At 37.0% G+C, this 14,523-nt stretch overlaps 3 protein-coding genes across 6 annotated transcripts; 1 reads left to right on the plus strand and 2 right to left on the minus strand.

The window, feature by feature from the left end:
• Window positions 1–1,619: 1,619 nt before the first annotated feature.
• Window positions 1,620–2,903, plus strand: LOC141822488 (disease resistance protein Pik-1-like). Its single transcript, XM_074709936.1, has 3 exons — window positions 1,620–1,642; window positions 1,721–1,799; window positions 2,475–2,903. The coding sequence occupies exons 1-3, from the start codon at window positions 1,634–1,636 to the stop codon at window positions 2,807–2,809; spliced, it is 423 nt and encodes a 140-aa protein (XP_074566037.1). The 5' UTR covers window positions 1,620–1,633; the 3' UTR covers window positions 2,810–2,903.
• Window positions 2,904–4,494: 1,591 nt separating this feature from the next.
• LOC141821852 (uncharacterized) lies at window positions 4,495–10,764 on the minus strand. 4 transcript variants are annotated; one of them, XR_012601222.1, is made up of 3 exons: window positions 10,656–10,764; window positions 8,220–10,524; window positions 4,495–4,889 (listed from the first exon to the last, which is right to left on the minus strand). XR_012601222.1 is itself a non-coding variant. In XM_074709225.1 (3 exons), exon 2 carries the CDS (start codon window positions 10,458–10,460, stop codon window positions 8,538–8,540), a length of 1,923 nt encoding a protein of 640 aa, XP_074565326.1. In that variant the 5' UTR covers window positions 10,461–10,524; window positions 10,656–10,764; the 3' UTR covers window positions 7,984–8,428; window positions 8,527–8,537. The 4 variants fall into 4 exon arrangements, 2 of the variants coding, with proteins under 2 accessions (XP_074565326.1, XP_074565325.1); XR_012601223.1 differs by lacking the exon at window positions 4,495–4,889 and adding an exon at window positions 5,741–5,999; XM_074709225.1 differs by lacking the exon at window positions 4,495–4,889 and having other exon boundaries at window positions 7,984–8,428; window positions 8,527–10,524.
• Window positions 10,765–11,724: 960 nt separating this feature from the next.
• Window positions 11,725–14,060, minus strand: LOC141821156 (large ribosomal subunit protein uL14x/uL14z/uL14y). Its single transcript, XM_074708537.1, has 4 exons — window positions 13,948–14,060; window positions 13,575–13,859; window positions 12,665–12,706; window positions 11,725–11,983 (listed from the first exon to the last, which is right to left on the minus strand). The coding sequence occupies exons 1-4, from the start codon at window positions 13,958–13,960 to the stop codon at window positions 11,901–11,903; spliced, it is 423 nt and encodes a 140-aa protein (XP_074564638.1). The 5' UTR covers window positions 13,961–14,060; the 3' UTR covers window positions 11,725–11,900.
• Window positions 14,061–14,523: the final 463 nt, after the last annotated feature.

Consider the following 14,523-nt stretch of genomic DNA (forward strand, 5'->3'; position numbering starts at 1 on the left):
CGCAGGATCAAAACCGTGGCACAGTCCGACTCCTTATCTCTTCGGAGGCATCACAGCAATGGCGATTCTGGTAGCCATGGCTCTCCTCGTCTTGCTCTGCTCCGATCGCAAGTCGCCCTCCGCTGACGGCGAGAGGCCGTCGGAGATCGCCGTGGCAGTGCAGCCTTCGGAGCCAAGGCTCGTGGTCGTAGTCATGGCCGGAGACAGCATTCCTTCTTTTGTAGCGACTCCTTGTAATCAGCGATCAGCTGTGATTTTATGAAATTTATGTGTTTTTCGATCTTTTGCGATTGGTTATGAAAATGTTCATCTTTATAATTATTGTTCCGGTTAGATATTGTAGATGGTCAAGCCATCAGTTAACGAACCGTCCAACGTAGGCAACCTTCGGATTGAGCGTGGGGGGCGGATGTTGAACCGAACCTGAAGCACACTTCAAAGAAGAGGTTAGAGCTCCGACAAGCCACTTCGACGCTCAAGTTAAGATTCCAATGAATGTAGTGTAAAACAAGAGAGAAAGTAGTATTAGCAGAGTTTTCGGGGTCGAATCTCGAATATGATGATGGGTTGGTTCATTTATAATCTGTATCCCTCCATGTCGAGTAGGGTGACGTCCTCCTAGCCGCCTGTAGCCGCCTACCGAAGAGGGAAATCTCTTCCGATAATCATTCTTTTTTGGCCTTATGTGCATAAAAAGGAGGCATTGGGAGGAATCAAGTCTGACAACTTTGCATTCCCTTTGACCTTACGCGTAGAAGAGGGGGTATCGAAGGAAATCGAGTCTGACAATCTGGTACTCCTTTTGACCTTATGCGCAGAACAAAGGGTATTAGAGGAGACCGAATCTGTAACTGCCACTGGAACGTTTTCCTGCTGGTATATTCTCCCACGGATGGCTGCCTGTAAGTGTAAAGTGTTGGTACGCCGAAGGCCTAGGGACGGGAATCCCAGATGAGGCGGAGCGAGGTGAGGTGGCCAAGAAGAGCCGCTTGAGATGGATGAGACATGTCCAAGATGGGACGACTGGGGTGACCGAGACAAGATATGTCTGAGACAAGACTAGCCGATGCGGCCTAGGGGGCCCAACTGGGTGGGTTAAAACTGAGCCCATGCGACACCCTTGGTATAGTCCGAGCCTACGATGCCGATTATCTCAACCTAATAGAATGGAGTTGGGTTCGTATTGACCTGCCTTACCACATCAATCGGAATCTTGACCCCCGTGTGACTTTTGACTTTCACCATATCGCCCTAATCTTCGACCTCCGTATGACTTCCAACGTTCGTCACGGCACCCGCATCAATAATCTCTCAGATTTAAAACCTACCACAGCAAAAATTGCATCCGTTAGTCAACCACAGAAGTGATTTGTGGACAGCGAGTAGCAGAGCAAGATGTTTTAGCAAGCAATGTTAGAAATCAATCCACGCGTCGCATAGTTCTTCATAATCGTATGCTTGAAGCCACTTTTCCGGGAGCTGTCAGGGAAAGCAAAGCCAAGTGTAGAAGAGTTTAATTGTTAAAGGCGTGTGTGATTAAAATTAATTGTTTCATCTTTTCCTTAAATACACACATTATAAATACTTTCAGTTGCTGGTTCCACGCTACAAATGAACAAACAAGCTACCAAAGATGGTTAAGGTGAGTCGATAATTTCTCAAAAATTCATTAATTAATTTCATTGTGAGTTTAAATATAGTTCTGTGTTTTGTTGTTCAGCAGAAGGTGGTGATGAGGTTGCCGATGGAGGATGCAAAGAGGCGATCCAAAGCTCTGCGGACGGCCGTAGGATTGCCCGGTAATTAATTCGCTAATCACTAGTTTAACCGTCGTTAAGTGCGGATTAATCCGATTCCGGCCGCAGGCGTCGTGTCGGTGTCGCTGGACAGAGACCGGATTCTACTTACTAGAATCGAGGTTACCTTCGATGCGTGCCCTTCGGCGGATCTCAGCATGATCAGTGCGTTCGTGCCTCCACGGTATCCACACGAACACTGATATGGAGAAGAACCAAACTGTGGTGCTAGCCACAAGAGAAGATTCGACCAAAGGTGGAAGAGAAGAAGAAGAGGGAGAGCAAGAGCATCCAACAACCCCTTCATCAAGAGTCTCTCACCCTTTTTTATATCCCACCATGGGATGAAGGATTTTTGACTTTTAGTGATCTAAAAAATTAATATTTTATTAACTCTCATGCATCTCATGCATGAAGATCTTTCTCTTCTTTTAATGAAGATCATGCATCTTATGCATGATAATCATTTTCTTCTTTTAAGGAAGATCATGCATCTCATGCATGATAATCTTTTGATAAATTCGAATTGGCTTGTGTGACTTAGTCCAACTCGAGTCTCACACAATCTGAGTTGACTTGAGTCCAACTCGAGTCCAACTCAATCCGAATTGACACTAAGGGCTGATTCTAACAGTTTCACCGTCGTTAAGTGCTGATTAATCGTGGTTCCGGCCGCAGGCGTCGTGTCGGTGTCGCTGGACAGAGACCGACTGACCGTGGTGGGGGAGGGGATCGACTCGGTGGCGCTCACCGTCGTCCTGCGGAAGAAGATGGGCCCCGTCGAGCTCCTCAGCGTCGGCGACGACCGGAAGGACGACAAGATCAGGCAGCCGTCTTCGTCTTCCTCGTCGTCGTCCGTGGCGGGGACTGAGAACAAGAGCACCAGCTGGTCGCCGGCGCCGCCACCGCCGGTGAGCTATAATTATGCGTACCAAGCCCCCCTGCAACCGTACTATCATCCATACCCGTACGAGGCGCGCAGTGCTGACCAGGAGAACTGCAGCATCATGTAGAGATTTGTGTCATGGATTAGCATGCACGATCCAGTTGACTTCATTAGATCTTGGGAATCTAGTAATTTAAGTAATCTTGAGGTCAACTCTTTGATTGAGAAGCATATTAATTACTTTTTAGATGAATGATTGATTCTCTATTTCATAGGTTATCATGTACTTATGAATTAACATACTCATTTTTATGTTTATGTTTCTAAAGAACATATCGATATTGTCCAGTTACTTGTTGGACAAATTGACACATGTTTCGTTTGCAGATAGAAGACCTTGGAATTAATCGTCCAACTTTAGATGGCGACATTGGACTATCCTCACTCACAAGGTTGACTTTTAGAAACTAGAATTAATTAATTGTAATTAATTAGCAATAGATAAGAATCACCTATAATCATATATAATCACTCATTGGTATTACCGAAGACAAGAAAAAAGTCATGGAAGTAAATTTATATATATTTCTTGATTTACTTCCTCGTAAATAGTCATGCATGAAATCGTTAGGATGATAAATTTTATTTTTTTACTATAATATTATAGAATACCTTCATACCATAGTCATGGAAGCGAATTTATGTACATAAAAATACCAATTCATACCGTGAATATAATAATTCATATATATAGTGAATATAACAATAGATGAAAAAGACCTTAAAGTAACACTAAAGTATGCAATTAGAAAGAGTCATCATTTTAAATTGGATCCGCAAATTGATTTATCTGTTAAATAATTTAAATAAATTAGATTAAAATATTATCAATACATTTTAAGAGGGATCCAGACAGACTAATCCATTTAGATCCGCAATCAATTACAAGTCAACCTATGGTAGACTCAGATTGATCCATAAGTTGAATTTTTTTAAAATTTAAAATTTAAAATTAAAATAAAAAATTCATAAATTTTATCGGCTTAATCTACCCTTCAAATTTAAAATTTTTAATTTTTATATATATTTTTTTATTATTTTTTGATGGACTCATGGACGGCCCATGATCTGTCTCGCTTAAAGTCTTTGAAAGCAACATCTTCACAAATATCTTATGATCGAAGGATTACTTGTAAATGGCGCTAACACCTTAAATGAGCGCGTGTGACGTGTCCAGATTTATCTGTGATTAACATCAAATAATATTAAACATTTGCAATTTTATAACCTTTTTTCAAATGAAATTCAGTAGTTTATAAATGCACTTTTTGAATAATCTTCGCCTTTGTAAATCAAACAAAGATACTGTTGGACAAAGTGGCACATGTTTCGTTTGCATATAGAAGACCTTGGGATTAATAGTCAAGGTTAGTTGCCGATATTGGAATAATTACCTATAATTATAATCACTCACTCAAATCTAATCTGCACAAATATCCTATTTCACATCTATGAATGAATAAATAGGAAAAAAAATCACCTGAAGGTTGGGCTTGAAGAGATCCTTATATCCATCATCATTTATCTCTGTTAGGTGATGTTAAATTGAAGGAAATAAGTGAGAAAGAAAATAAATCTAACTGAGGAGGAAAAAATGAATAATATTCTCTTCCATTCATTGTCAGCTCAACCTTCTATAAGCACAGCAAAGAATCTTCGATTTGTCTCCTGCTTCAGAAGATATAGTTCCCGAGTATGTTATGTCAGTAAGGGTCGTAGAAGTTGTTGGCAAAGGTCTAAGGAAATGGTGGCTTAGGAGCTTCAATATATGTTATCTAAACAAGGAAAGAAAATAATTCCTGAAATATGCAGTGCCACAGACAATTTTGCATCTAAGAGTAATAAGGTTAAAGAAGTTACATGTACTCACTGTTAACTGTGATACGAAGAGCCCTGTCGATGACAAGAGAAGGGCAAGAAGACCAGGAAGGTGGAAACTGGCTCCCCAAGAATAGGGACCTTCTGCAGATGCAAATGGATGGTACCTTTCATCTCGACAGCTAGTGTTCTGCGACCTTCCGGCGAGTTATGTACATGTAAATGAGGTCAAGTGGATAAGAAGCTTTTCAGCTGGGCTCTTAATGTCGAAGTTCCTGAACATGGCTCAGGAGAAAGTTTATTGCCTCCATCAAGGATGTTCGTTTGGTCTGGATGAAAAAGATGCCACAAATGAAAGAACATTGTTATCATTGAAGACAATAAAATGCAATACACAATCAAAGACCAGATTGACAGTTCAATGCCGACTTCTAGGAGTTAAAAATTTTGTTTCTATAATCAAAGTTGTGATCCTTTCTGAGAAGCAAGAATACTCATCGACAATTTGCACATGAGTTATCCAAGACAACACTAGTGTGTTTCGATCAACATAATGAATCATCATATTTTGACAAACCAATCAAGGTCATCAATGATCTATAAACCTCAAAAGCTTACAGAACAACAGAAATCAAACTCATCAAAGTGTCAGATAACTCTTCCTAAAGTGTTTTGATATGTTAATGAATTTATTCAGATTTAGCTTTTGACAAAAGAAACACTACAATGGAAAATGTGACCTTTTGAGATGCATAAATCTTTCACTTGTTGAACTCATTGAGATAAATCTTGAAGTCAATCACTCTGACCCATCATTTTGATACAGTACATGAAATAGTTTATTGCCTCCATCAAGGATGTTCGTTTGGTCTGGATGAAAAAGATGCCACAAATGAAAGAACATTGTTATGATTGAAGACAATAAAATGCAATACACAATCAAATACCAGATTGACAGTTCAGTGCCGACTTCTAGGAGTTAAAAATTTTGTTTCTATAATCAAAGTTGTAGGACAAGTATCTCCCACAGCAATATGATCCTTTCTGAGAGAATCAAGAATACTCATCGACAATTTGCACATGAGTTATCCAAGACAACACTAGTGTGTTTCGATCAACATAATGAATCATCATATTTTGACAAACCAATCAAGGTCATCAATGATCTATAAACCTCAAAAGCTTACAGAACAACAGAAATCAAACTCATCAAAGTGTCAGATAACTCTTCCTAAAGTGTTTTGATATGTTAATGAATTTATTCAGATTTAGCTTTTGACAAAAGAAACACTACAATGGAAAATGTGACCTTTTGAGATGCATAAATCTTTCACTTGTTGAACTCATTGAGATAAATCTTGAAGTCAATCACTCTGACCCATCATTTTGATACAGTACATGAAATAGTTTATTGCCTCCATCAAGGATGTTCGTTTGGTCTGGATGAAAAAGATGCCACAAATGAAAGAACATTGTTATGATTGAAGACAATAAAATGCAATACACAATCAAATACCAGATTGACAGTTCAGTGCCGACTTCTAGGAGTTAAAAATTTTGTTTCTATAATCAAAGTTGTAGGACAAGTATCTCCCACAGCAATATGATCCTTTCTGAGAGAATCAAGAATACTCATCGACAATTTGCACATGAGTTATCCAAGACAACACTAGTGTGTTTCAATCAACATAATGAATCATCATATTTTGACCAACCAATCAAGGTCATCAATGATCTATAAACCTCAAAAGCTTACAGAACAACAGAAATCAAACTCATCAAAGTGTCAGATAACTCTTCCTAAAGTGTTTTGATATGTTAATGAATTTATTCAGATTTAGCTTTTGACAAAAGAAACACTACAATGGAAAATGTGACCTTTTGAGATGCATAAATCTTTCACTTGTTGAACTCATTGAGATAAATCTTGAAGTCAATCACTCTGACCCATCATTTTGATACAGTACATGAAATAGTCTATGGAGGATAAGATCTATGTAGCCAACTTTGAAATAGTTGGTCTTAACACACTTTCCAGTGATGACAATGCATAAAATAACAGAAATTCTTCTCTTTGGCACTCCATGGCTGTAAAATGAAATTCATTACTGCTACGACTAATACAGTACTTAGACAGCCAGGTATTCATATGAGCAAATTCATGATAATGAATATATGAAACTATTGTGGACAACAAGTTTCTCACCATAATTAATAATCGAGCTAACTTGAGGATACATAGCTCCTCATCACACGCTTGACAAGTCATTGATTCCATAGTTGGTGGAATCATTATGGGAATCGGTTAGTCGAAAAATCTATACATCAAACATATTGGATTGGTGGGATCATAATTGGACAAAGAAATAAAAAAGGAATATTATAAAAAAATGTTAATGTACAATATAAGAACAAGACTAAAACTTCCTAAGAACACCAAATATTAGGCTCCATTAACTGCTACAAATTCTATTATAATAATATGATCATAATTATAATTTATTAATTAGAATATTGAAATAATATTATTTAGTATTTAACAATTATTACTATTATTTACCAACTGGTTTGATCTTGGTTAATACTTACTAAAAATTTGTTTGATCTTATGGAAAAAATAACAATAATAGTAAGATACCGAACTTATCAAATCACCTATTACTGAGTTGATATGAAATTAAATTAATAGTAATTTCAAATAGCAGCAATAGTATTACCATAACTAATTAACAAATAATTGTAAACTATAATTATCAAATAGTTCTCAAAATAACAATATGTTAGTTTATATGGATTTGTGCTGCTTAGTCAATGTCACCATCAGTCAATCTACTAACGGCATATATGTTTGATTGCAATGAATCCATTAGATACATTTCCTATGTATCCATAGATTTGAATTGGATATCGGAAACATTTCCTATGTTTGATTGCAATGAATCCATATATGTACAATTTTGATATTCTAATAAATCAAAACCACAATGACTAATAATTAAGTTATTTCATTAGTTATCCATGTCAATAAATATGTATTCTTAACTAGAACTATATTTAGAATGGATATCAAAGAATTGTCTTCCTTCTACTCATTCCACGCATTAAAGTCACTTCCTTCAGTTAGTTTATTTGCTGATTAAGGAGCATCACGTAGGTATTTGATATCACAAAAAATTTTCTAACGACCCTACATGTCGTTTCATGAATTTGGATCAATCGAAAATAAATTCCAACAGATGGCCGCTAAGACTTTAATAAACTATCATAGAGTTTATTTGCACATATTCTCATCTTTTATAAATAACATAACACTAGAGTATTGATCCTAAAAATCTAACATAGTAAATTTTTTATAAAAGAAATCAACTGCTTAGGGATAATTCTTATAAAATAATCAACTACTTAGGGATTTTATGTACCCTGTTAACCAAATAAACTCACTCAACATTCATGATATCCAATATCGTAAAGCTTCTGAGCTTTAAAAGCAAGCTACATGATACTTCAAATCCAAAGACCAATGGAAACCAATTTCAGTTTACAAAGAGGAGAAAAATTATAATGAATACAAGTATATTTTTTAAAACACCAAAGAAGCTGCAGCATGGCGATATCCTACATTGCAGACCTAAGAGCAAGATTTATCATGGTGGCAATACCTTGGTTCCAGGAGAATTGCATTTGCTGTGGTCTTGGTAAACCTTCAATACATCATAAATCCATTTGATCTTGAACCCATCTTAGCCATTATGAATGAAATCTCTTATGCAAAAAGGTGGATCCGCCATCTTAGCGGCCCCAATATGAATGAAATCTCAATCACTATGACAGTGTTCTATCAGAGATAGCAAATTAAGGGGCTTCAATACTGCAGAAGCACAAACAGAAGTTACAGTCTTTGCAAAAGACCTAAAATCCTTTTAGTACCAGGCCACTTATTACACGAACCAAATAACCAATAAATACCTCAAGTTTATTCATTGTGCTCTCATCTTCGTCAAATTGTGCACTAAAGACTGCAAAGCCTCCTGCATTTTGGTGCCATGTGTCTGTCCCGCATCCATGGATGCTTGATGCAAACTTTGAAGACCACGACCTAAAGTTGCAATCATCGGAACAGAAGGCAATGACTCGGCAGCACATTCAATTCCATCGCCATAAGCTAGAAGCCCAGTGCATGCAGCCATGCTGCAACCAAACATAGCCAATGGGGCAAACCTAATTGGTCGGACACTCCTACTCCTCATAATTTCATAAAACGAAGTTCTCATAGCCAACAAACTTGTCTTCTCAGCTGCTGCTATCATAGTGTGTGTCACAGAACGGATTTTCACAGCTGATGTAGTCACCTTCATAGCGGAGGTCTTGGCTCCTGCACTAGCAAGTACTTGTGTGAAGGGATTCACAGCAAAAACTTTACTGAGACTCATAATAGCTGTTCTTTGCAGCTGTGCTAAGCCTAATTTCAAAGTAGCAGGTATCTTATACATGGAAAACTTAATTAATGTGGACATAGGAACTGCTTTAGACAATGAAGATGCGCCCAAAACTACTGTAGCTCCAGCACTAACTGCCACTACAGGCTTATCCACCAGAAGACCATTTCTTTTCATGTTTTCTATCACCTTTTCATGTTCAAGATCATCATCATAGTATTCTGTAGAACCTAAATTGGTTGATTCTACCACCTTGGGAGGCACAGAAGTGTTCCAATGCTTGCGCAGACCAGCCAAGCAACTAGTGTCAACTATAGCAACAATTGATCCAAACTTCTTTGCCTGGTTCCTCAGAGCGTGTACAAATAGAACATGTGCTTTCTCTTCCAAGGGGAGCTCAAAAAAATCCAGTTCGCTAGGATTGGCTTTATTTGTTTTTTCCATTGGACGATGTGCAGCATTGTTTAAGGCAATCCTTAAACCCTCAACTGCAATCCTGAAAATGTATGCATTTGATAACATTTGAGTATTAACTGGTTTTCCATCATTGATATCGGCAAGCATTCTCTGTACAGAAACCATAGCCTTTTCAATTGATGGAAGGTCAATGAATATGTCATGTAGATCTGCAAATAAAGGGTAGAAAGACTGTGCAAATGCTGGCACTTTATAGTCTAGTTTTGGCTGATCTTTTCCAGATCCCTCTTCAAAATTAGAGACAGGTTGACCTCCTTTTGAGACTGCTAACTCAAGGAATGGAATCACCATCTTAACCATTTGTTCCTTAATTGCATCATCTAAACACAATCTTTTAGAATTGAAGTATGTAGCCGAAGTAACTTTTGGAGGAAGTAAGTTGATTGCTTGTATTCTCAACCCTAAGGTTTGACCTCCATCTTTATTATTGTCTGGACATGTTGCAGCATGTCCACCTTCGTTGCCATCATATGGTGACTCCAGTAACATAAAATGCGAACCTATCTCTTCTGCAGCTCTCTTTGCGGACAAGAAGTGACCATAACATCCAACCCCAAAAATCTCTTGCAAGACCTGCCTCCCAGCAAAATTTTCATAATGATCCTTGCTGATTTTTTCAATGAAGCATCTTTTAAGCACCCCAATTGATGAAGTTGGCACAAGGTTTGCTTGATCATTTCGTACATCTTTCTCTTCGGCTTGGATATCAGCCAACGCCGACAGTGAAATTTGAGCCACCACAGTCTTTGGCTTAACTTCTTTGATTAGATCCTCCGCATCGAAGGCAGATTGTAATGACAAGTTTTGTGCAGCTAATATATATACTACAGCATCAGTATCAGGTTCACGAAGAGCCAAAACAAACTGCTTTGCTGTATCTGGTATTGAAAGTTTGCGAACTAATCTATCAGAAATTTTCAAATCATCAGCCTTAAACGTTGACAATGTCCATAATTTTTGCAGATAAGAAATTATAGCTGATGCCATCTTCGAAACAGTAAAACTACCGTATCTTCTCGGTTAAGTTCAAAGCGACAACTTCCACAAATATCTGCAATCGATGAAATCAGATAAAAATCAAAATTTGACGAAGCACAATTGCATATCCTTAGAAGCCTATAAAAGGAAGCTGAAATTGTGTGAAAGTCAATGACATAGACGGGAAATCGTGATTCTAGAGACCTGGTGGACACTGACGGCGACGGAGGTGATCGACGCAAGGAGAATAGCAGAGAGGAGAGGGCGTCGAATCCACCGATCGGCGATCGGCGATCGGCGTCGGTAAGGCGACTTCCGGTGGCTGCAAACGGAAGAGGAGTCGCCGAGCGGAGGCCTGCGGTATTAGGGATTGAGTAATATATTCCGTATTAATTTTTTTCTATAATTAAATAATTCAAAAAAATTTAAGCTCTTATGATTTTAATCATTTATCCATTAATTTGCCACGTTATTATTCTTTTAAATAAACCAAATAATATTAATGGTTAAACGTGAAATGATTTATTTTAATAATTTTTCAGATAAATTTGAAAAAAAAATAAGTAAATAGAGTTGAAGCACATAAAAAAGAGACATATTATATTCAAAATACTCCATAAAAATATTTAATTTTAATTCAAATAGGAAAAATAGAGATTCCGGATACACCGTATACTCTTTCTCTTTCTCATTAAAAAAAATATATACTATATTCAAAATAAAATATTCAATGTAGTATCTTATCCGTATCCTGAAAATAGGAAAAATTCTTTTCATTGTTTATAAATAATTTTTTTTAACATTAAATTGTTCTATTAAATAAAAGTATTTCATTAAAGGGTTTAAGTGAGAACTAGATAAATCAAAAAAGAATTATTTTATAATTTAATTGCTAGGGAAAAGATCAATTCTAATATTGTTTCCCCTTATTTTATTTTAGTGGGAAAAATCATTGATTTATATAAAATAATCAAAATTTTAAGTCGAATTTATCAATAATTTCCAGGATATTTTGATTTTCCTTGTTCTTCCTTTTCAGATATTCTTTACAATATACATGTATGTATACATAGAGATATAATAATCATTTTATATTTAAAGATAAGCATAAACTAATTATAAAGTTAAGAAAATCAAAACCACAAGTACATAAATATTGCTCTATTGTATATTACCGAACTTTAAAAACAATACGAACAGACCATACCACTAGCAATAAACGTTAACTAGCACTGTATAAGGCATTCATGAACAAGGCTAAAAATTATTAATAGAGTTCAAAAATCAAATGGCGGAATTATGAGAAATAGGATCCACACAGTGAATATGTTCTTGGAAAATAACTGCTAAGCAACAGTCGACACAGAAATTGATTCTTAACTATATCCTGAAAGAAGTGAAAGCACTCCGAAACCAAAACGTCAAACAGTGATCCCAAGATTCTTCAAATTACACAATTGCATTTGCTGCGCTTGCAATCCTTGGCCACAGGTCTGCGCATTCCTTGCCGATGGGTCCAGTGATGGCAGATCCTGAAGGAAACAAATAGTGCAAAATTTCAGAAAATTCTTTTAAGTGACAAAATTAAGGCCAAATTTGCTGCAGGTAGAAGAGAAGAGAGGAGCAGAAAGAAGAGAAGAAAAACGAATTCCTACGGTTCTGTTTACTTCAAAGATTGCAACGAGAGGTAAAATTACCTAACCAGCCAGGCACTTGACAACAGAGCTCACCCAGAGCCATCTCACACACTAACCTCCCCTACAGCGTATCGGGCTCACCCACACGACATCTGTGAGGACAAGTGACCACACTCAACAACCTCCTGGACACCACCCAACCTCACCTGCTTGATACCAACCTTGCATGTTGCTAGAATGGAAGGGAAACCACATGTTCCCCTTCCTTCCACAACACCCAACTCCATTTTTTGGGCAGATACAATTTTGGACCAAAAAAGCCTCATGGAGAGGAGAGTATCTTAAATTGGAGAGTAAACATGGGAGGGCATCTTAAATTGGTGTTGACCTCTACCCTCCTCCCAAAAAAGAACAATTAAATCAGGCCTAGAAAAACAAGGCAACATGTTTGAAGTCAAGATTGTTTGATGGCATGAAAAGCTAGGGTTAAATGGTCAAGAATTTTGCAAATTGATTTGTACTTTGTTTATATGATAGTGAATAGGACAATATAATGCCACTAAAAAATCTACATACCTTTCATTTCACCCTTCGGATTGACAATCACTCCGGCATTATCTGTAAAAAAAATCAAAATCATTAGTTGGTTGAATATATGTGAAGACAATCTGGATGTCCAACAAAACAAAACAAAAGCAATGTTACTGACCAGAAAACTTGATCAGGATATGAAGATCATTAAATGGATGAAATTTCACATCAAGTAATTGAATTACAATAATAAATCAACACAATTCCAATGGAAACTTGCATAGAAAAGAGCAATTATGCAACCATGAACAACAATGCATTCCATACAGACATCCATTCAAGCAGACAGAAAGGAGAAACAATGAGCCAAAGACAAACAAATTTCATTGGACAAAAATTCACAGTAGAATCCTGTATGCAAGGAGCAGGATCAAAATTTACTAGTAACAATAAAAAAAGGTAATGGCTTGTCTATTTCAATGTTACCAAATGCAAGAAGCAAAGCCTTCTCCTAAATCACCCTAAGTAAACAAAGCATATCTCAAAGATGTGAATTTTAGGAAATATAAATTGAGCTTACCCATCGTAGTACAACTTAGTGCTCTAAGATATGTAAGTTTGATAACAGCTTAAAGTTCAAGTATCCAAAACATACAAATAATAAAGAGCAGTGATGACAAGGATAATAATAAGCAGAAAATCCTAAGAATTTGGGATATGCAAGCCTGTCCCTACGCTGTGTAGTCCGTAACTCTAGTAAATGCATTACTTGCTTTAACCAATGAAAGCTGAATGTTTGCTAAGCATAATCGCTTTAAACTTTGCAGTTTGTAGAGGTCAAAATTATGATCACATAGGAGAAACAATGGATAGAGATTTCAAAGAAAATCTGCAATCTGTTCCAAGACAAACTTATATTCTAAATCGATCTGCAAATGGTGATCATTCAGCATACCTTCAAAGTACATGTAGACGCCATCCTTTCGGCGCCATGGCTTACGCTGACGAACGATGACAGCCGGCATGACCTTCTTCCTGAGGTCAGGCTTCCCCTTCTTTACGGTGGCCATAACCATGTCGCCGACGCAGGCCGAGGGTAGGCGATTGAGGCGACCCTTGATCCCCTTGACGGAAATGATGTAGAGGTTCTTTGCCCCCGTGTTGTCAGCACAGTTCACCGTCGCCGCAACCGGTAGACCCAGCGACATCCGAAACTTGTTACCCGCAGTTCCTCCGCGACCTATAAGACCCAGACGCCACAAATCCAAATCAAAAACCGGACGAAGCCGCAAACCCTCACCTCAAAAAGACTAAACAAAGGAGGTTACCTCGCTTCGACATGTTGGAACAGCAGGAAGCTCCGCGCGGCCACCGAAAGAGCAGTCGATCGCCTCACCCTCGCTTGAATTTTATAGCTCGAAGACACAGGACCTAGGGTTTTTACGACGCATGATTTGACGATATTGCCACTAGACTTGGGAGTAAATTATTATTTCAGTATTTTCTAAACCACGCGAACAAATTAGTATTATCCCATTTCAGGCATCCAAATTTCAAAAACATATAGGGCTTTTTTCCATTATACTCCCTTTTTTATCTATATTTAAATTTTTTATGTTATTCATTCAAAAGTTTACTATATTTATGTTGTGAAATTGACATGAATATATTTTAAAAAAATTTAAAAATATATTAATTTTGATTTAAAAAGATTCAAAGTTTTCATGGATTAATTTCAAATAAAATTGGTTGAAATTGATAGATGACCTTAAAAAATTTTGAATTATTTATGTCTTCAAATTTAAATTTAATAACGTAAAATTGAAAGCAATGATTAATTCATAAAGATGTGATAAAATTTATCACAAATTTATTATAAAATTTAAGATAATAATATTCACTAA

This window comes from Curcuma longa, chromosome 2 (genome assembly GCF_044706935.1).
Source record: "Curcuma longa cultivar G26 ecotype Majalengka, Jawa Barat chromosome 2, ITB_CL_G26_1.1, whole genome shotgun sequence".
In the NCBI taxonomy this organism is placed as follows: domain Eukaryota; kingdom Viridiplantae; phylum Streptophyta; class Magnoliopsida; order Zingiberales; family Zingiberaceae; genus Curcuma; species Curcuma longa.